We start from the raw sequence: 21920 nt of genomic DNA, 5'->3' as shown, positions 1-21920 counted from the left end.
TGCAAAATACTTTATGCACAGCTCTTTTTTTAGAATCAACAGCCTGCCATGGTTGTTGGCTTTGAGTTGTGCCGCTACACAACAGATGCAACAAAAACAATGGTATAAAAACAAACAATGCTTTTCCATGCCTTGCAGCTGTTCATGCAAAGCATTGTGGGATGCAACTTTAGAAGCTCCTGCTGTAATTGACAGCTCTTCCATCCATGCTAAGGTGCAGTTTAGGGCCTTAAGTGTCCCATGCCCAAGAATCAACTATAAATACACTGTTTGGGATCCGTCATTACATATTTTGTTTTGGCATCACCTCATGAACCCCCTAGGGTGGTTCCCGAACACACAGTTGGGAATGACTGGGCTACTGAAAGGAATTCACAGCATGCAACAGCTAAAGTAGTTGAAACTCTGCAGAAGTTGAGAAGCACAGCGACCCAAAAAAGCATGACGAGGCACCCATTGGTGCAAGGGAAAGCATTTAGAAGCCGTTCAAGCCTCAGTCCCCATCATTTTTTATTTTCTTCAGCAAAGCTTCGAGAAAAACGTGGTACCCAGCTCTCTGAAGGTTCAAATGTCAGTCATTGGAGCCCATGGCTAGATGTCATCTAGCGCAACATTCAAAAAAAAAAAGTAATATTGAAGATTAAGCACAGAAATTATATGTCCAGTACCACACTGGGATTTGCCGCTGATATTCTCTACTCATTTGAACAACTTTAACCACTCCAGGATATCTCAATGAGACTCTTGATTGTTAAGACACTCTTCTTCTTGGTAGCAGTCCTCTGTCAGGAGAGAGGGGGAATTACAGCGACACTAAAATAAAAGGTGCCATGCTTAATTTTCCATGCCGTTGTGCTTTGAACCCCTTCAGATTGAATGTCTACTTCCTTCTATAAGGACTAGGAGATCGTTTTGCTAAATGAAGCATCCTAGCTTGTCGAACTCTAAAGTTGATAAGTTTAATAAATTGGATTTAGGGAGGTGTTTGAAGATGTACTTGAATAGAACATGTATTGAAGAACAGATGAGCTTTTCATACTGTTTGCAGGTCCCAAGAATGGTTATCCAGCTTCAAAACGGTTGCTGGCAAGCGGGATGAGATTGGTCTTAATAGAAGCAAATCAGGACCAAGACGTTTGTCCTCTAGACAAAATTAAGCTACATTGTGCTAGGGAAGTGCAAAAAACAAGCACAAGTAACTTCAGAAGTGGAAAATAAAAACAAGTGTAAATATCATGGAAACAATATTAGTTACACCATAAGTGCAGTGCTGCTCAACAAAGAGAGACTAACCCAGACGTCTCAAAAAGTGACATACATCACCTGAGTGCATTCCTTTTGGGGTTTTATGTCACATTTAAGTGAAGCCATGTAAAAGCTTTGTGTACGTAGGAAAACCTTAAATTGAGATAAATACTCAAACTTGTACTTGATTGGAGAACATTGGTGGAAGTTGTGTGTGTATAAAAACAGAAAAATAAAGTATATAGTGCAATATACGGTGGTACAATCAAGTGGAGGGGAAAAAAAAGCCCACTCATATGATCCTAGTTGGAATCAGCCAGTTAATGGGTTAAACCCACGTGTAAGGTGGCAGACCGGGTTCTATAGAAATTTCCTCTGTGGTGCTGCCATAAAAAAGCTCTCCATATGGCTAAAAGAAAAAGCAGACCATAGAATAACCATTCAAAATATATATTTAAAAAAAAAAACAAACAAAAAAACCACACGATGACTGACTTACACACACTGACCGTGTAAATGCAGCGGCAGGCCTCCAACGAAGACGCCGCTCCTCCGCTTTCCAGTTGATTGTGGTCGCGCTTCCGGATTAGGGCGTTACGGCTATGGGCGGTGAGGATATTGGTTCAACACCCCCTGTAGCATATTGGGCAGATGTAAGCTGCACTCCCTACGTTTTTTGTGTCAGGGATCTCTAAGTCTGCTAGGGCAGTGGCAGCTTCATGAGCTGAAAAGGGGTCAAGTCTCAGCAGCAAAGATAATTAGGGGTTCGCTGAAATTGTAATTTTTTTTTTAACGGGATGCACATGGTTAAAAATAAAATATTAATAAAAAAATGGGTTAGGAACCACTGCTGTTGCTAAGCGGTCAAAGTCAGCCTTTTAAAATTCAGGTGCGGCAATTGGCGCCAAAATCATGTCTGAAATCAGACATAGGTACCATGATGCACACACCCCCATCCCTCTGCTGCTGGCACTCGTTCTTAGAACCACGCACGAGGGCATCCAGATGGCTACACCGCCTGAGTTTGTGGGAAAATCCTCCCAATTTAGACAACAGCAGTCTGGCATCTCTGGACAGGACTATGGAAGAATCCCGATTCTGGTACATATATTTTTGGCTTTTGATAGCCAGTGGGTTATTACCTTTTTCATGTTTTTTTCTCTTTTTTTTGACTTGTGTTATATCAAGTATTTAATGGAACACAGAGGCGGGCGCATTGAGTAAAACAAAGTCTTCCACATATGTACATTACTTTGTTGTTTTTCTTGAAGGAGATCACATGGTAGCAGCAGTAATTGAAAAACACCCAACAGGAGTATGTCACAGAGGTTTCACAAAAAAATATGACTAAAACAAGCTACTGAGAACCACAAAAAAGAAAAAGAAAAAAGAAACACTACATTGAATAGCTCAGTTTAATTCCTTCTGATGGTATACAGCCTTTTTTTTTTCAAAAAAAGCTATTTAAATAGGCTAAGGTATAGAAATATACATACATCTCACATGATTATGCACTTGCTTGCCTTTTTCTTTTGTTTTTTTTTTTAAATATGTCTGGTGCGTAATGCAATTGCTTTTATGTAAGGAAGTGGTATAAAATATACATAGCAAAAAAACTTCTCTAATAAGATTGTTTGTTTTTTCACAGTATTCATTTTGAATATATCCAGCGATTTTCACTTTCTGTCCCACAATGCCAAGAAAACATTTTGCAATCTTCCCATACGCATACTGTAAACATATAGCCAATGGAACAGCCTTGAAAGGTGCTGCCATATTGTCACGAATTCTTAACGCGGAGACAGAGTGAAACATATTGTTTTATTGGGTTTGCCAGAAACATTTGTACTTGAATTGAACGGATTCTGACGCCCATAAATTCCACCTATTTACTTAGAATCAATCTGCTCTTCTCCATGTTCAACATCTGACCGTGAAAATGAAGGACCGGCATCAACGCGAGACTCTGCCCGTAATAACTGCTTCATTAGGGAGGGATTGTATTTCTACCACCATAATCCGCTTTGCAAGTCATCCTGAGATGAGGCCAAAGGGCAGGACACTGAATTGAATATGTTACAGATCTTCCTTTTTCACACTGAACCTTTTTGGTGAATGAGGCAAATGGGTACATTAAGGTAAATGTCTTTCAGATCCAGGGTTGCCATAAATCTTCTGGCTCCAGAATATTTACGAATGGTTACGATTGTCCCAGGAGACTAGATCTTAACCCAGGAATCAAGGCCAGGACAAAGCAATTCAATAAAGTGTTTTTATTCGAGGTGGAGCCAGCAAGCACAACACAAAAACACAATCAGTGCTATACTCACAAAAAATGGGGCATACAGGGGAATCCCAACTGGCTAGGTGCTGAGAGCCACATCAAAAGCTTACCCATGGCTTGCTTCCCACTCTCCAATGGGGTAGGAACCATCCAGATCTCTAGTGCAATTTGCGTCAGAGCACTTTAAAATTTCCTGCTTGAAAGTCCTGTTCTCCGCGTCTCCAGCAACAGTCTCGTAGCAAAGCACTTTCAAATGTCCCGCTCCGGGTTTCCGATACTCCTTCGGGCGTCTCCGGCAAAGCCTCAGAGCACACCATTTAGTTCACCTCCACGACAGGGTCCAAAAATTAGCTGTGGAGCACCGATCAGGTTCCCCTTATCTAGCTTCCCCACTGTCATAGGAAAGCATGGTAGAGGGACTGGCAACCAATCAGGAGACAAACTCTCACCTGCACATTGCGGCGTGTTTAGAAAGTCAAAAGGCTTGCAGAGGGAAGTTTAAACAGACCAATGAGAGTAGCGCCTACCAGGAGGGACTCGGCATCCTTCCTCTGGCCGACAGGATATCACCCACTGGACTGGAGCCACTCTGGCTGGGAGAGGCAACCATATGCTCTGCTTTTTAGGCAGATGGCACCCCAGCCCAAGGAAAACCTCCTTTGTCCCTCTCCTCCAACTCCAGACCCAGCAGCAGCCATATTCTCTGGACATGCAGGCAACACAAATGGTTTCCCAGCCCTGCATGTCCAGACTTTGGCTCTGCTTTATTATTGCACAAACTGAGTAGAAAGATAATAAATGCTGCACACTAATAAAAAAATCAAAAGGGGATACAACCGGTACTCCTGGTTTAAAATTCTGTGTCAATCCAGGGTTAACGAAATGAAGAAAATCAGGGCTCCACGGATTTGCTCAATGAACTAATTTATTGCCAATAGACTTGACGTTTCGACCACACAGGCCTTTCTTATGCCATTTCTGCTTTTGAGAAAGGCCTGTGTGGCCGAAACGTCAAGTCTATTGGCAATAAATTAGTTCATTGAGCAAATCCGTGGAGCCCTGATTTTCTTCATTTTATTATTGCACAAAACACATTTTTATATTTGAAGTTACATTTTTACATACAGGAATAAAGACTACACTTTTACAAAGGATGCAAGGGCTATCAGGCAAGTAAGAACAGGAGAGCCCAGGGGTCTGGAGTCCAGATGAGCCCCAGGGAACGATGGCAGAGGCCAGGGAAAGGGCTTAACCATTATTTTACTGGTCCTTGGGCCCCTAGCCGTCATAACCAACTTGAAACAATAAGTTTTCCAACATAAGATCCAGCACAGGCCTGGAATATATAGGTTTTAGGACTTAAGATAGACGAGAATACATGCCTCCATCTGTCACCTGTCTCAGAACCTTAAAGATAACCGCCTTGCTCAGGCGGAACGGCTTAATTTTCTTCAGGGCAGGGCTTCTTATTCTGGCTGTGCTGGTGTACTGGAAACACAGAATCTGCAAGGTGGTCTTTTTAACCATGTCATATCCGGATGTTACTAGCCGACGTACCCAGCTGTCAGATGATGTCCTTTCCCATTGATCTGCAAAATTCTGAAGCCTTCCTCCCACAGGTAGGTAAATATTTGGTGTACAACAGTGATTTCTGTTTCCATGATGTGAAAGAACTACTCCTGCCTCTTGCCTGTCTGAATGTTGTTCAGAAATCTCGCTTACCTAGTCTACGAAATTCAACAGCATACCCTGTATCTTCTCTTGTTGTAAGAATTTACTTTTACCATCTGAATCGGTCCTTAAGCCGATCAATATCTTAGCCAAACATTGTCACCACATCATGATACTGGACACAGCTTATTCTTGGATGCTATATCAACAACCCACGAATTTAACCATGAAGCTCTTCTGGCTGTTATTGTATCTGCAGATAACTGTGTCAGATTGATGAGGTGAATAGCCAATTTTTTTACAAAAGAAACTCTAGATTAATTTTTGCACTGGGAATCCCAGATATTATAACTCTTTCCAATCCCAAAAATCACACTCTTAAGGCACTGAACACACAAGTGGAAGATACAGCAGATTTCTGCACCACACTTTTCAAAGAAAAAGCTCTTTCCAAGGCACTCAATCTTCCTTTCCCTGCCATCTATGAAAAGGGATTAATCCCCTAGTGGAATCGCCATTATCCTGGTCAGTCTTGAGATCAAAGTATCCACCCCCAGAGCCGCCTTGCAAGTTGTCATATTTTCAAAACGGAAAAGAAAACACCTGGTTGAACCTTTTAGACATTCTTTTAACTGGATTCTTTCATTTCTTTGCTTGACCACCAAATGTTCTTGAAAAAAAAAAAAATATGGATTTCTTAGGCCCGCAAATAAACCCATCCTATCTTGTTTCTTGAGGTGTCTTTTGACTGTTCGAACCCCATTATTGAGCACATATCCTGAACTTAGCATTATTCTCTGGAGATGAAGCAGCCTCCTCATTTAGTTCACCTTCCCACTAAAAGGATGAGTCTGATTGCAATATGGTCTTATAAAAACATGGGTTCCAACTCTTTGAGCAATAAATTCAGGAGTTTTCTTATCCCCTTTCAAAAATGTGTACCAAGTATACATTTTAAACATTTTTTCATCCACAATTTAATTTTTTTTTTGACTTGGGCAGAAATTGATCACGGTATGTTGATCACATATGGTATGTTCTTGGTTTTAGCGAAAGCCTTTTATGGTTTGGTGGACACTAACTTTCCACTTTTAAGAGTTTCAGGCACAGGAGACCCTGAAGCATTCATAAAAATAAATACTGTATCTCGGATACATGAAATCACTCCCAATAATAAATTAATATGCAGCGGACAATACCTTAAGGCTGAAAGTTACAGGCTCCGGTAACAAAGAACTTTCATTAGCGCAACTATGTTTCTATGGTAAGGGAAATCAATTACATTAGGTGTCTAGTCACTGATTACGTCTAAGCTTCTCCCCTAGTGTACTATTACTGAAGAGACGTTATATAAACCTACCGGGAACCCCGGCCCCAACATTTCCCCGTTGCCAGGGGAGGGTTTTTCCCGACGATTGCACAGCAGCACGCCAAGAACATAGTAGGGAAACGACAGATTACAGCCACTGATTATGGTGGTAAGATGCCAATGCCGCACTTCCATCTGAGTCCAGAGCAACTCCCTGCATGAAGGCTCTTTATACAGACTCTGAACAGACAACCTTGTTGGAGCTGGAAATAAAAATAAAATCCCTATGCATTACTCTGAGAGGACAGGAAACAAACCCTGAAAGCAGCAGGGAGGTGAGGTATTTTATACCTGCCCAGATGAAGTTTGTTTCCCCATCTAGCCCGGGAGAAGAGCTATGTCTCACAGGTATGCACTTCCGTGGAGACGTAGAAGGAAAATCAATTGAATGTAAAACAAAAAAAGCCAGAATTATTTTTCTGGTAGACCATTCTCAAATCACATTTATTGGCCCACAACATATGAAGGTACTCGAAATGTGCAAGAATGAAACATTTAATTACCTGAGTAAAGGTGATGGTTTTGTCTTTGGTAATGTAATCTGCATACTTGCAGGCAAACATTCCACAATCACTTCCATTCATTTGTTGTGGGATATCCTGTAATCAAAAGGTAAGGAAAAATAAATACATAAAATAACAACTTGCAAGTATTCAACAAAAATCAGTACAAATAAGATTAAGTAAACAGTGTTTCAAAAGACCAAGTGCATAGAAAGACTTTGTCCCACCACAATGCCCTACGTTGGGCCTGTGCAAGACATTATGGGGCGAGACTTTGGAAAGCAGATTGATAGCTATATCACCACTGCATTCATCATTCTTCTCAGGTCATCAGGAACAGGTAGGATAGGAAAGGGGGGGGGGAGAGGGCGGAAGAATAGTTTGTGGAGGACTATTGTCAGAGAGAAAATGGGCCTAAGTGGCTGTTTTGGGGACTGGCGGAGCTGAATAATCTTTTTCATTCATATGGGGAAGACAAGTTATCTGTGTCTGGTACAGAATCAGGTTTCAGGAAGTATAGAAACGAGTGCCTAATCTTGTGGCAATCAAAATATTCTAAGAAATATGATTAGGATTTCTTGTCCAATAAGCCCCTTTATCTATGGAGCGCTCTTTATCATTGTAGATTGTGATGCCTTTTAATGGACCAAGAGAAGAGTTCTTCCTAGATTAAATTCAAGTGTACAGCGCTTGCAAAAAGTGAACTCCTACGTTGGTCCACCAAAAAACAAATATCATAACCTACAATGGCAGCAAGAGGGTCAGGTGCGCACTCATCCAGCTAATATATCAAATGGAAAAAAAATAAAAAATAGTGCAATACTGCAGTATAAGAAGTTTGAGAGTTTAAAAAATGATATTACGCCCATTTTGTGTGAGCAATATGGGCTTTTCGGGTATTGTAGAGTAACCAACTCGGTATGTAGATTTTTTTGCTGGAAGGGCAGGATACACCCAAAACAGGAGACGACGAAAAATGATGCAATACTGTTGAATGGTAAAATAGCAACAATAAACAAGTAGTAGTATTACTCACATTTTATGTGAGCAATGACAGCTTTTCGGTTACTATAGAGTAACCAACTCAATAGGAGGGACAGGATACTCCCAGGGAAGAAACAGAGGAGAGGACAACGGGAGTTTTCTGCATTTTCCCGTTGTCCTCTCCTCTGTTTCTTCCCTGGGAGTATCCTGTCCCCCCAGTAAGAAGATCTGCATATTGAGTTGGTTACTCTACAACAGTGATTTGTAACCTTTTTTGTTTGGAGGAACCCTTGAAGTATTTTGAAAAATCTCGGGGATCCCCTATCTGGCTGACACATAATAGGTTCGACAGGGGTCATCACAAAATTTCACACCTCACGAGCCACCTCTATTTCCCACAATCTACCCATGTATTTCTCTCCCATCCGTCTCACTAACCTTCCCCCCGTCCAGTATTGCATGTATTTATCCCTTGCGTCTCACTCTTACTCCCTCCCTCCCTCACTCCCTCCCTTCTCTCACTCGCCCCTACCTTCCATAAATTACCCCACTCTCACTCAATCCACCGTACAAAATACATACCAAAAAACCCCACCACCGGGGGGGGGGGTCTGTGGTCCGTAGGGGGAACCCCTGAGATTGCTTCAAGGAGCCCCAGGGTTCCACAGAACCCTGGTTGGGAATCACTGCTCTATAATAACCAAAAAGCTGTTTGTTTTCTTTTCATTTTATATATTACCTGGATGAGAGTGCGCACCTGAACCTCTTGCCGTTATTTCAATAGTGGATTGGATCGAATCCACCTAAGTTGCAGCACCCATTACAGGACAATATATCCAATTTTATAAAATACCTACACAGTATCTTGCCCTCGCACTCTTTGTTTTCATAACGTAAAACAAATCTGCATTTCTCCATTATCAATATGGCTATTAGAAGTTTGTAGTAAAATAAAAAGCATACCTGACTTTTCTTGCTAGACAGAAGCCAACCATTAACATCAAAACATAGCCCTTTTTTGTCCATGCTTTCTTGTTTTAGGTATTGCCTGTAGGAGAATAATAAAGAATTTTTATTGGCAATCCACCTAATTAAGTAATTGAACACACACACACACACACACACACACACACACACACACACACACACACACACACACACACACACACACACACACACACACACACACACACACACACACACACCTCCCCCCCCCCCTCGCAAGTATGAGAAATTACACTTAAAAACATTTCACAAGTTGTTTTCAGATGGACGCGATCATTAAAGAAATGAAAGCACTATATTGCCTTCTATCTTTATTAAAATCAGTGGAATGTTAAGCGACTTTTATAGTTATAGTCGTTATTTGAAGAAAAAAAAAATGCTCAGTGTGAATGTACTACTTACAGTAAAATCCTGCATGCTTCATTGTTTAATCCACCCATTGAGTCATAGTATGTGACCGACTTTTTCCTAAAATCTATCACCTATTAAAAATAAATGTTACATTGTTATATATAAATATCTGTAATGTATACAAAAAAACAGGTTAATCTTCGCTTATGAACAAATGTGGCTGCTAATCTTTACAACATGTATACTAAACAATGCCCAAGTTGCTTACTGTGACAGAATATGCAAACCCACTCCAAGCAGAAATCTATATTTCAAAACAGCTACACTGATCAGCTATAAAATAAACAATACACCGTTAGTGCCACAAAACAGCATTAATATATTTCAAACTTTCGGTAAACACAAAAAGAAATAAATTTAAAAAAAAAAAAGGTCAGTCCCATATATCCCTTTTATGTTTTTTTTTTCATGGTCTAAAATGAACGCTGGGCGACTCCACAAACAGCCTGTACTTTTCCTACACTGTTGCTACAGGACTGAGGAGCATATCATTTGTGTGAAGTCACATATTCTCCATTTTGCTCTGCATAAGAGAGACTCGCAACGGTGTGCTCACCCAGTGTTTCAGACTATGGCTGAGATTATACAGCCTGCGATTGCGCTCTCGCACGCCAACCTCAAATTGGCTAATGCCTAGAAGGTCGCTTCGTGTGCGCTGCCGCGACCGTTATTTGAAGAATCCAATTTTTTTGTCTTTTCACGTGCTGTCGCATGACGTCAGCATCCCGTGAGCTGGGTCAGCCACTGAGGGCGAACCAGTTTCGTGACATGTGCGCCACGCCGCCACCACCCACATCGCCGCCGGCACTATGATCTTGGATCGCTTCTGCTCCAACTGCGCGTCAAGGTAAGAGCTTGCACTCCTGCAAGCAAGCGGAGTGCAGGAGCTCTGCCTCGGGCTGGGATTATGGTGCCGGCATCTGTACGCGCACACGGCAACCACTCTGCTTTATTTTGTTATGGGAGCTACCCCACTGCATGCGCAAATGCCAGCAAAGTAGCGCACTGAAGCAGCAGCGTTCTCAGAATACAAGAAAATCTGTGTTTTCAGGCGGGTCCGCTTCAAGTGGTGTTTTGTCAGCCAATGAAATGAGTTTCTATGTAAACGCAGGTCACAGCCAAACGGAGGAAGCGGAAGTGATGTCAATGTCCAGCCTACTGGTTGCTCGAACCAATCTGCAGAGCATGTTCATAGAACGCTGGGGAGACAGCTGCATGCAAATGAGCCTGCACCATAATCCCAGCCTTAGGCTGCGCTTATAGTGCCGGCGACAGTGACGCCGCGTGCGCTTATAGTAGAAGCAACACGACGGCTTGGTCGCATCGCTGGAAGTCAAGCTCACACTCTCGCTCACTCACAGTTATGGTGGGTGAAAAAGGCGACAAGAAACCTCCACCATATAGCAAATAAAAAGATCACTTGTGAGCACATTCACATGTCCTGGGTCTGCAACACTGCCTTTCACCATTATCAACTAGCATACAGTACTTCCACTGCAGCAAGGGATTCTGGGAAATGACATGCAAATGAGCACACCGTATCACCTTTTGCCTGAAATCAATTTTTACATGGAACCCTTATAACCCAATGCTCGCTGTTAACACAACTTTTAAGCACATAGGCTAGGGAGAAGGAGTGGCTCAGTGAGTAAAGACACTGTCTGGCACTGAGCATGGGAATAGTGTTCCCTAGAACACGGAGAACTGGGGCTCAAAATAAAATGGGATTCACTATAAAGAAAGAGACTACTGGTATAAATCCAGAATCCTTTCTACTGTATGATGCGATGTAGTATACAATAGGAAAAAACCCTTTTGCAAGCCTTGACAATAATAGTCCTTAGAGGGTACTTATAGAGGATTTAACATTTGAACTGCAGTCATCAGACCATATATGTATTCAAACGCATAGACATAAGCCTCTAGTACAATATACAAGTCCAGCAATAAATGGACTGATACTCACAAATAGATGAATAATGATTTGTTACTCCCTAGTGAGAACCACAACAGCAGGGTAAAAATCCTGTTTGCAGTTCGTTGTCTGTGTGCAAAACGTTGGAGGGTGATAACCAACAGAGAAGGATTAGACATAAAGCCAAAAAACGCTGCACCACAAAATTGAAAGAGCGAAAAGGGTGATAATAAAAAACGATTTATTATGCCAAAAATAGGAAAGCGTTACACTGACATGTTTCGCCCAAACTGGCTTTATCAAAGTGCATAAAATCTTACCTTCCCTCCAGCATGGGTTTTTGTATGTCCACCGAACCAGGAAGTAACTGACTGGATTCGCGCCACACATATCCACATGATGACGTCAAAAGCGTTCATCACGCCAACCCATGTTAAAAAAAAAAATACTTTATTATACGCAACAAAAACCCAAACGAACAAATAAAATTAAAATACAAAAAAAATCATTAAAAAAATTATTGTGGAACAAATAACATATAATAAGCATAACCAGAATGTTATCCACAACAAAAATATATAAATTAAAAGTCCCATTTATGATTACAGAAAGGTATCATTGGGGGTATGACTTACTTAAGTGACATGATTGAACCATGTATCCTCACATTCTAAAATGCCTAAATAATCATATATTTACATTAGTATATTATAATTTTTTATTACTGTGAGGAAGAGATTGTGTTTGACAGCTATATATCAAATGTGCATAGATGTACAACCAATATCAGGCTATTGAATCTTTGCATCTTCAAAGCTGATGTTAATCATACATATAAATATATGTCCATTAAGTTATGATTATGCATCCATGCACACAAAGAATATCCATTGAGCAAACACAATATCATAATATGATTAAATGTCTCATCAAAGGATATATCTGTGTCTTATTGTTCATAATCACAGATTATACAGAAAAACAATTATTTTTATCTATATAGAACATATATCTGCATACACAGCATATAGTGACGTAATCCATATTAGTATACAGTTGTATGAAAAAGAAAGTACACCCTCTTTGAATTCTATGGTTTTACATATCAGGACATAATAACTATCTGTTCCTTAGCAGGTCTTAAAATTAGGTAAATACAACCTCAGATGAACAACAACACATGACATATTACACCGCGTCATGATTTATTTAACAAAAATAAAGCCAAAATGGAGAAGCCATGTGTGAAAAACGAAGTATAGCTTATGATTCAATAGCTTGTAGAACCACCTTTAGCAGCAATAACTTGAAGTAATCGTTTTCTGTTTGACTTTATCAGTCTCTCTCATCTTTGTGGAGGAATTTTGACCCACTCTTCTTTACAACGTTGCTTCAGTTCATTAAGCTTTGTGGGCATTTGTTTATGTACAGCTCTCTTAAGGTCCAGCCACAGCATTTCAATCGGGTTGAGTTCTGGACTTTGACTGGGCCATTGCAACACCTGAATTTTTTCTTTCTTTTTCAGCCATTCTGTTGTAGATTTGCTGGTGTGCTTGGGATCATTGTCCTGTTGCATGACCCAATTTCGGCCAAGCTTTAGCTGTCGGACAGATGGCCTCACATTTGACTCTATAATACGTTGGTATACAGAGGAGTTCATGGTCGACTCAATGACTGCAAGTTTCCCAGGTCCTGTGGTTGCAAAACAAGCCCAAATCATCGTCCCTCACCACTGTGCTTGACAGTTGGTATGAGGTGTTTGTGCTGATATGCTGTGTTTGGTTTTCGCCAAATGTGGCGCTGTGCACTATGGCCAAACATCTCCACTTTGGTCTCGTCTGTACAAATGGCATTGTTCCAGAAGTCTTGTGGTTTGTTCAGATGCAACTTTGCAAACCTAAGCCGTGCTGCCATGTTCTTTTTAGAGAGAAGAGGCTTTTTCCTGGCAACCCTTCCAAACAAACCATACTTGTTCAGTCTTTTTCTAATTGTACTGTCATGAACTTTAATATTTAACATGCTAACTGAGGCCTGTAGAGTCTGAGATGTAACTCTTGGATATTTTGCAGTTTATCTGAGCATTGCACGGCCAGACCTTGGGGTGAATTTGCTGGGATGTCCACTACTGGGAATATTTGCAACTTTCTTGAATGTTTTCCACTTTTGAATAATCTTTCTCACTGTAGAATGATAGACTTTAAATGGTTTGGAAATGGCCTTATAACCCTTCCCAGATTGATGGGCAGCAACAAAAGCTTCTCTAAGATCATTGCTAATGTCTTTCCTCCTAACACACACCTGAATGCTCCAGACCAGCAAACTGCTAAAACTTCGGCTTTTATAGAGGTGGTCACACAGGTTGATGATCAATTAAACTAAATTAAATTAAAGCCCCTCTACAATCCTTGACTGATATCACCCAATTTCTTGCCTCCATTTCCTCTCTGAATGAGAAGAGTGAGCTGCTAGTTCTAGGGGATTTCAACTTCAGTTGGCTTGACCCTAAAAACCACAAAATCCAGATACAACTCAAGTCACTTAACCTATCGCAACTCATTTCCCAACCCACACGAATAAACCTGAAGTCGCATAACCATTCCTTGCTAGACTGGATTCTCTCCTCAAACCCCAGCAGAATCCAATCCTCTGGCATCCTTCCTGATATTTTCAGTGACCATGCAATAGTGTACGGTGTAAGGAAAATTAAACCGCCCCATTCAAGCCCTAAAGTTCTCCTCACTAGAACATTTAAAAACTTTAACCCACAACAGTTTCTGGATGACCTTACCAACTGCCCATGGCACAGAATCGATTTAATTCCCGACCTTGATTCTGCGCTCGACTATTTCCAATCCGAGTTCTTAAAACTCTGTGATACCCATGCTCCACTACGCAAAATAAGGGTACGGGGGGCCCACCTTCCATGGGTTACACCTGACCTTATAGCACTCTACCAGTTAAGGGATGCCTTGTGGAAAAGCTACAAAGTAACTGGCACTACCAAGGATCTCAATCACTACAGATGCCTGCGGAACGTGTGCACAAGGCAAACAAGGTATGCAAAAGCACAATATTACTCTGACAATCTCCACCAAAATACATCAAACCCAGCTAACTTCTGGAAGGTTATCAACAATATATTCCAGGCTCCTAACCATCAACAACCAAGTAATATCACTAAGGGGGATATTACTCTGACAAACCCCACTGACATTGCAAATGCATTCAATGATTACTTTGTGGGGTGTGCCACTAACTTATTAGCGAAACGCAGCACAAACCCCAAACATGAATCTCATCCTGGGAGTACCCCTATAGTCCCACCCCCTCCCAACACTGCCCACAATTTTCAATTTGGCCCAGTATCTGAAGAGGAGATTACACAAGCGCTCCTCAAACTAAAACTAAGCAGCCAATGTGGACCCGACTTACTACAATCTAGGTTCCTACGACTTGGTGCCCCAGCCATTGCCAAACCAATTGCGTCCATAGTCAACTCTATCCTGTCTGCAGGCCATATCCCTAAGACCTGGAAAACTGCCAGAGTTGTCCCAATCTTCAAAAGTGGGGACAAAAACATTGTCTCAAACTACAGGCCAATCTCACTTCTCCCAATTCTATCCAAAGTTATGGAAAAATGTGTCCACTCCCAATTAAGCGATTTCTACACCAAGACAAATTTCCCTAGCCAATCCAGTCTGGGTTTCGTCCCAAACACTCCACCGTAACTACCCTGCTAAAAGTTTGCAATGAAATCCAGTGTGGAATGGAACGGGGACAACTCACTGGTGCAGTATTCCTAGATTTTGCAAAGGCTTTTGACACAGTTGATCATGTTATCCTGCTTAACAAACTCCAGAGCTCTGGAATAGGGAAGCATGCTTTAAACTGGTTTCAGTCCTACCTATCAGGAAGATCCCAACATGTGTCCATCTCAGGCTCCAACTCCAACCCCCTGGATATCACCTGTGGTGTCCCGCAAGGCTCTGTTCTGGGGCCCCTACTCTTCTCAGTGTTCATTAATGATCTTCCCACAGCTTGTAAGGAAGCCTCAATACACATGTATGCAGATGACACAATCCTATATGCACACAGTCATAGCCTCTCTGACCTTCAACACATACTTCAGTCTGACTATTTGAGACTCGAAAACTGGATTTCCCAAAACAAACTGTTTTTAAACACTGACAAGACTGTAACAATGGTATTTGGGACCAAGACTAAATTTGTAAAGCTTCCAGTGACTGAGCTCCTGATTAGAACCAACGCTAAAACCATCCTAACACCTGTCACTAGTTTTAAATACCTGGGCTTATGGTTTGACTCCCACTTAACATTCGGGATGCACATTGATACCCTGACAACCAAGACCTATGCCAAACTAGGGGTACTTTACAGGAACAAATCCTCCCTAAGTCTCCTGGTCAGAAAGCGTATTGCACAGCAGATGCTAATGCCAATTATTGACTATGGAGACATAGTATATGGCTCGGCTCCTCAAACCCACCTTAGCAAACTTGACACCCTCTACAATTCAATTTGTCGTTTTGTTCTCCAATGCAACTACAACACACATCACTGCGAAATGCTCAAAGAACTAGATTGGTCATCACTAGAGTCTAGGCGCAAAGTTCACCTTTCCTGTCTCACTCTCAAATACTTTCTGGGCAAACTACCCAGCTACCTGAACAAGCTCCTCACCCCAACCACATGCAGTACCTATCACCTGAGATCAGACTCCAAAAGACTATTCATGGTCCCAAGGTTCAACAAAGTATCCGGACGTTCCTCCTTTTCCTTCCGTGCACCCCAAAACTGGAACAACCTACCAGAGACACTCATATCCACCACCAGCTTAAGTTCTTTCAAATCTAAGGCTGTCTCACACTTTAATCTGGTCTGTAACTGTTTCATACGCTCATAATATATATTTTCTTTAACTGTGCATGCAATGTCTTGTATATAATGTATACCTTGTTCATTTATGTAACTGTATTTGTAACCATGTATTATTTTGTTTTACTCTGTGCCCAGGACATACTTGAAAACGAGAGGTAACTCTCAATGTATTACTTCCTGGTAAAATATTTTATAAATAAATAATTAATCAAGGGCATTTGATTAGCAGCATCTGTCTGCTTCTTAGCATCTTAATTCCTATGGAAGCAGTAAGGGTGTACTTAGTTTTTCACACATTGCTTCTCCAATTTTCTCTAATTTTTAGACCTGCTAAGGAACAGTTGATTGTTATGTCCTGATATGTAAAACCATAGAATTCAAAGAGGGTGTACTTTCCTTTTCACACAACTGTTATTGCGGGGTCCAGCTGGAGGATCTTCCAATGCTTTTTAACAATGGCTTATATTTGTTCTGAAACGAGTGATAAACAAAGGAAGTTTTCCCTCCCCTTGTATCCCTCCTTTTTCTCTTTAATGTACTTGCTCTATTCATACAATATACCTCTTTAAATGCTCGATCCAGGTTATCTTGCTTAAATCCCCTTGCTAGGAATCTGTCAAATAGATAGTTTTGCCCCTTCATTCGCCAACCTGTTTATGGGTTGATGGGAGTCGTTCCACATGTTTGGAGATACAAACCTCTTTAGAGATCACATTGTATTCTACAAGAGGTTTATTGATGATCTCATTTTGGTCTGGGTTGGGATGTCACTACACTTATTCTTTTATTGGCACACTTGATGGTAAAACCACCTTGGCAAACTTGACACCCTCTACAATTCAATGTGTCGTTTCGTTCTCCAATGCAACTACAACACACATCACTGCGAAATGCACAAAGAACTAGATTGGTCATCACTCGAGTCTAGGCGCAAAATTCACCTTTCCTGTCTTGCCTTCAAATACTTTCTGGGCAAGCTACCCACATATCTGAACAAGCTCCTCACCCCTACCACATGCAGCACTCATCACCTGAGATCTGACTCCAAAAGACTGTTCATGGTCCCAAAACTCAACAAAGTATCCGGCCGCTCCTCCTCTTACCGTGCACCCCAAAACTGGAACAATCTACCGGAGACTCTCACATCCACCACCAGTTTAAGGTCTTTCAAAACTAAGGCTGTCTCACATTTTAATCTGGTCTGTAACTGTTACATAAGCCTATAATATACATCTTCTCTAACTGTGCATGCAATGTATTGTATATAATGTATACCGTTCATTTATGTAACTGTATTTGTAACCATGTATTATTTGTCATATTAACTATGCCCAGGACATACTTGAAAACGAGAGGTAACTCAATGTATTACTTCCTGGTAAAACATTTTATAAATAATAAATAATGTAAATCTTAAGTTCACTTATAATTATCACTGTCAACATGTTCATTATTTTTACTTTTATATGTGGATCTAGAGTTAAAAGGTACATACGGATGTCTATCGCAAACCTAATGTTCGTAATGCCTTTCTTCGTGCTGGCAACTGCCATCCTAAAAATCTTTTGAGGGGCATACCAAAGGGACAATTCCTAAAATTGATAAGGAATTGTTCAAATCAGGAGGATTTCCTTTTACAGTCCCGCAATCTATTTGACAGATTCCTAGCAAGGTGGTATAAGCAAGATGACCTGGATCGAGCATTTAAAGAGGTATATTGTATGGATAGAGCAAGTACATTAAAGAGAAAAAGAAGGGATACAGGGGGAGGAAAACTTCCTTTATCACTTGTTTCAGTAAACAATCAGAACAAATAAAAGCCATTGTTAAAAAGCATTGGAAGATCCTCCAGCTGGATCCCGCAATTAGCTCCTTTGTCCGTGAGGGCCCTAGATTTGTCTTTCGCAAGGCCAAGACATTGGCTAACTGTCTCTGAGTCTTTTTCAAATGGATAAAATTGTTATGAATAGGCCAAATGGCACCTTTTTAGATGCAATCATTGCATTACATGTCCTACTACGCAGGTATCTGCTCGCTTTGCTTCCACAGTCACAGGTAGAAGTTATGGGACTTATTCATTTATCAACTGTGAAACCAAGTTGGTCATCTATCTTCTTACCTGTGGCTGTGGAAAACAATATGAAGGGCGTACGATACGTTTTCTTAAACAGCGAATCCAGGAACATCGGAGTTAATTAAAAAAGGAGACCTCAACCACCCTGTTTCCAAACATGCTGCAACTTGCCCTATGGGTAAATCGGATTTACCTTTAAGGGCATTGAACATATTCCGCCACCCGTTAGAGGTGGAGATTGGGTAAAGAGACTCGATAGAAGAGAGATGCTGGATCTTGACTCTACGCACTAGAATACCTCTCGGTCTCAACACAGATTGGGACACTAGTAGTTTTTTGTGAACGATCCATTGCATCCTCTTCTGTCCATCTCATATCAGTATTCTTTATATCTGCACTTCTTGAAATTGATGTTTAGCAACTGTCATATCTAGATCTTTCAAAATTGATATTCTAAAGAATGATAGTTTAGTCTTTTTCGTGTTAAGTATTAATCAGTGCAGTACTCTCTGTATACATAGAAGATATAGACTGTTCAGTCAGGTTATGCATATGGTGCTTTATATGTATACCGATATGGATTACGTCACTATGTGCTGTGTATGCAGATATATGTTCTATATAGATAAAAATAATTGTTTTTCTGTATAATCAGTGATTATGAACAATAAGACACAGATATATCCTTTGATGAGACATTTAATCATATTATGATATTGTGTTTGCTCAATAGAGATTCTTTGTGTGCATGGATGCATAATCATAACTTAATGGACATATGTTTATATGTATGATTAACAACAGCTTTGAAAATTTAAACATTCAATAGCCTGATATTGGTTGTACATCTATGCACATTTGATATATAGCTGTCAAACACAATGTCTTCCTCACATGAATAAAAATTATAATATACTAATGTAAATATATGATTATATAGGCATTTTAGAATGTGAGGATACACGGTTCAATCATGTCAATTGAGTAAGTCATACCCCCAATGATACCTTTCTGTAATCATAAATTGGACTTTTAATTTATATATTTTTGTTGTGGGTAACATTCTGGTTTTGCTTATTATATGTTATTTGTTCCACAATAATTTTTTTAATAAGTTTTTTGTATATTAATTTTATTTGTTCTTTTGGGTTTTTGTTAGGTATAATAAAGATTTTTTTTTTTTTTTTTTTAACAACATGAGTTGGCGTGATGACTCTTTTGACGTCATCATGTGGATATGTGTGGCGCGAATCAATCAGTTACTTCCTGGTTCGGCGGACATACAAAAACCAATGCTGGAGGTAAGATTTTATGCACTTTGATAAAGCCAGTTTGGGCAAAACATGTCAGTATAACGCTTTCTTTTTTTTTTTTTTTTGGCATAATAAATCGTTTATTATCAAACTTTTTGCTCTTTCAATTTTGTGGTGCAGCGTTTTTTGGCTTTATGCCTAAGGCTAAGTCCCCCCTGGCGCTTAACGCGCTCATGCTTGGAGAGAGCTCTAAGCATGACTGCCGGGTGTCCGGCTTGTACGCACGCGGGGGGCATTGCGGGTAGTTGAGCGTCCGGGTAAGTATAGATTTTTTATTTACCTACACGCCGATCGCGGCTGAGCTTGTGTGTGCACGCGCAAGAGCGGGGACTTACATATATCTATATATGTAATTTCCCGCCGCAAGCGCCGCCCGCTCGACCCGCTCAGCGCTAGCGTGGACTTAACCAACAGAGAAAGATTAGGCTATCACCCTCCAACGTTTGCACACAGACAACGAACTGCAAAAAGGATTTGAACCCTGCAAGTGAAGAAACTCCTGCTGCTGCGGTTCTCACTAGGGAGTGACAAATCATTATTCATCTATTTGTGAGTATCATTCCATTTATTGCTGGACTTGTATATTGTACTAGAGGCTTATGTCTATGCGTCTGAATACATATATGGTCTGATGGCCGCAGTTCAAATGCTAAATCCTCTATAAGTACCCTCTAAGGACTATTATTGTCAAGGCTTGCAAAGGGTTTTTTCCTATTGTATACTACATTGCATCATACAGTAGAAAGGATTCTGGATTTATACCAGTAGTCTCTTTCTTTATAGTGAATCCCATTTTATTTTGAGCCCCAGTTCTCCGTGTTCTAGGGAACACTATTGCCCTGCTCAGTGCCAGACAGTGTCTTTACTCACTGAGCCACTCCTTCTCCCTAGCCTATGTGCTTAAAAGCTGTGTTAACAGCTAGCATTAGCTTATAAGGGTTCCATGTAAAAATTGATTTCAGGCAAAAGGTGTGCTAATTTGCATGTCATTTCCCAGAATCCCTTGCTGCAGTGGAAGCACTGTATGCTAGGTGATAATGGTGAAAGGCAGCAAGAGAGCATTAAATATATCATTGGAACCAGGGGTCCAGCTGAGCTTAACCACGCTCCAATTTATTCAAAAAGGAGGCTCTAACCCAGAGGAGTGCAAACTTTTGCTTCCCTCTGTCATGCTTGCCCTGGGTCTCGTGCATCCATGTTAAATGACGCTGCGGTGTCATGTGGGGTCTCTGCAACCGCCATAGCCCCCGCAGACAAATCTCCCGCCCCCCTGGGGGGGTGCGCCCCCCAGTTTGCGCACCGCTGCTCTAAACATTCCAATAATGCTCTGACAGATTACTTTGTGAGCGCACCCAGAAAACCACCCATGTGGCAATTGTTTTATTTGCCACAATAGGATTACATCACCATAGGTTAGTCATCGGAGGCCAAAAATACACAAATCTATCCTACTATTGATTTTATAACACATACGTAATTTACTTTCCCAAGTACCCTTGGGGTTTAGGGTTTGAACATGGAGGTTTTGTTAACATCAAAGCGGTATTGGTAAAGGTGAGGAACAGTGTACACTAGTGCAACTCTACCACGATCTGGGCATCAATAGAGCAGCAATTACAGACATGGCTCTAGAAAAGGAATACTGCAAAAGCTGGGTACTTTTAGTATAGTCAAAGGGTGGTGAACTCCAGTCCTCTAGTGCCACCATCTGGTTCAGGTTCAGTATATCCCTGCTTCAGCACAGATGGCTCAATCAGTAGTCCGTCATTATGACTGACCCACTAATTGAGCCACCTATGCTGAATCAGGTATATATTGAATGCCAACACACGGCTGCCAATTAACGTGTACACGCCCATGTAGAGCTCATTTAAATTGGAATAGATATGCCTCCGGCTCCACCAGTTGAGTCGTTATTTCAATGACATACATGCAAACTGTCATTTGCGCCTCTCAACACTAAAGTGTGGTCCTATACTAGGGAGAAGGAGCGGCTCAGTGAGTAAAAGACACTGACTGGCACTGAGAGTTTGAAGCAGGGGAGCCTGGTTCAATTCCCGGTATCGGTTCCTTGTGACCTTGGGCAAGTCACTTTATCTCCCTGTGCCTCAGGCACCAAAAACAGATTGTAAGTTCCATGGGGCAGGGACCTGTGCCTGCAAAATGTCTCTGTAATGCGCTACGTATAACTAGCAACGCTATACAAAAACATGCTATTATTATTACTAACCAGCCATTTGCGCCAAA

The 21920-nt window shown here is 41.0% G+C and overlaps 1 protein-coding gene across 2 annotated transcripts in view; it reads right to left on the bottom strand.

Annotated features, from left to right (window-relative positions):
- Positions 1–21920, bottom strand: part of SENP1 (SUMO specific peptidase 1) — a 48226-nt gene that overhangs the window by 1699 nt on the left and 24607 nt on the right. Inside the window, exons 12-15 of one of the 2 annotated variants that reach the window (XR_012799968.1) lie at positions 9464–9543; positions 9020–9104; positions 7073–7168; positions 6561–6772 (exon numbers count right to left, since the gene is read on the bottom strand). Coding sequence is in view for 1 of the 2 variants with exons in the window: in XM_075591668.1 (XP_075447783.1) it covers positions 7073–7168; positions 9020–9104; positions 9464–9543 (261 nt within the window). In the remaining variant the exon portion in view is untranslated. The remainder of the gene's footprint in view (positions 1–6560; positions 6773–7072; positions 7169–9019; positions 9105–9463; positions 9544–21920) is intronic. The other variant, XM_075591668.1, reaches the window with a different exon arrangement.

Source organism: Ascaphus truei, chromosome 3, assembly GCF_040206685.1.
Source record: "Ascaphus truei isolate aAscTru1 chromosome 3, aAscTru1.hap1, whole genome shotgun sequence".
In the NCBI taxonomy this organism is placed as follows: Eukaryota; Metazoa; Chordata; class Amphibia; order Anura; family Ascaphidae; genus Ascaphus; species Ascaphus truei.
Note: the sequence above shows the minus strand (reverse complement) of the source record. Positions and strands in the feature narration are given on the sequence as shown.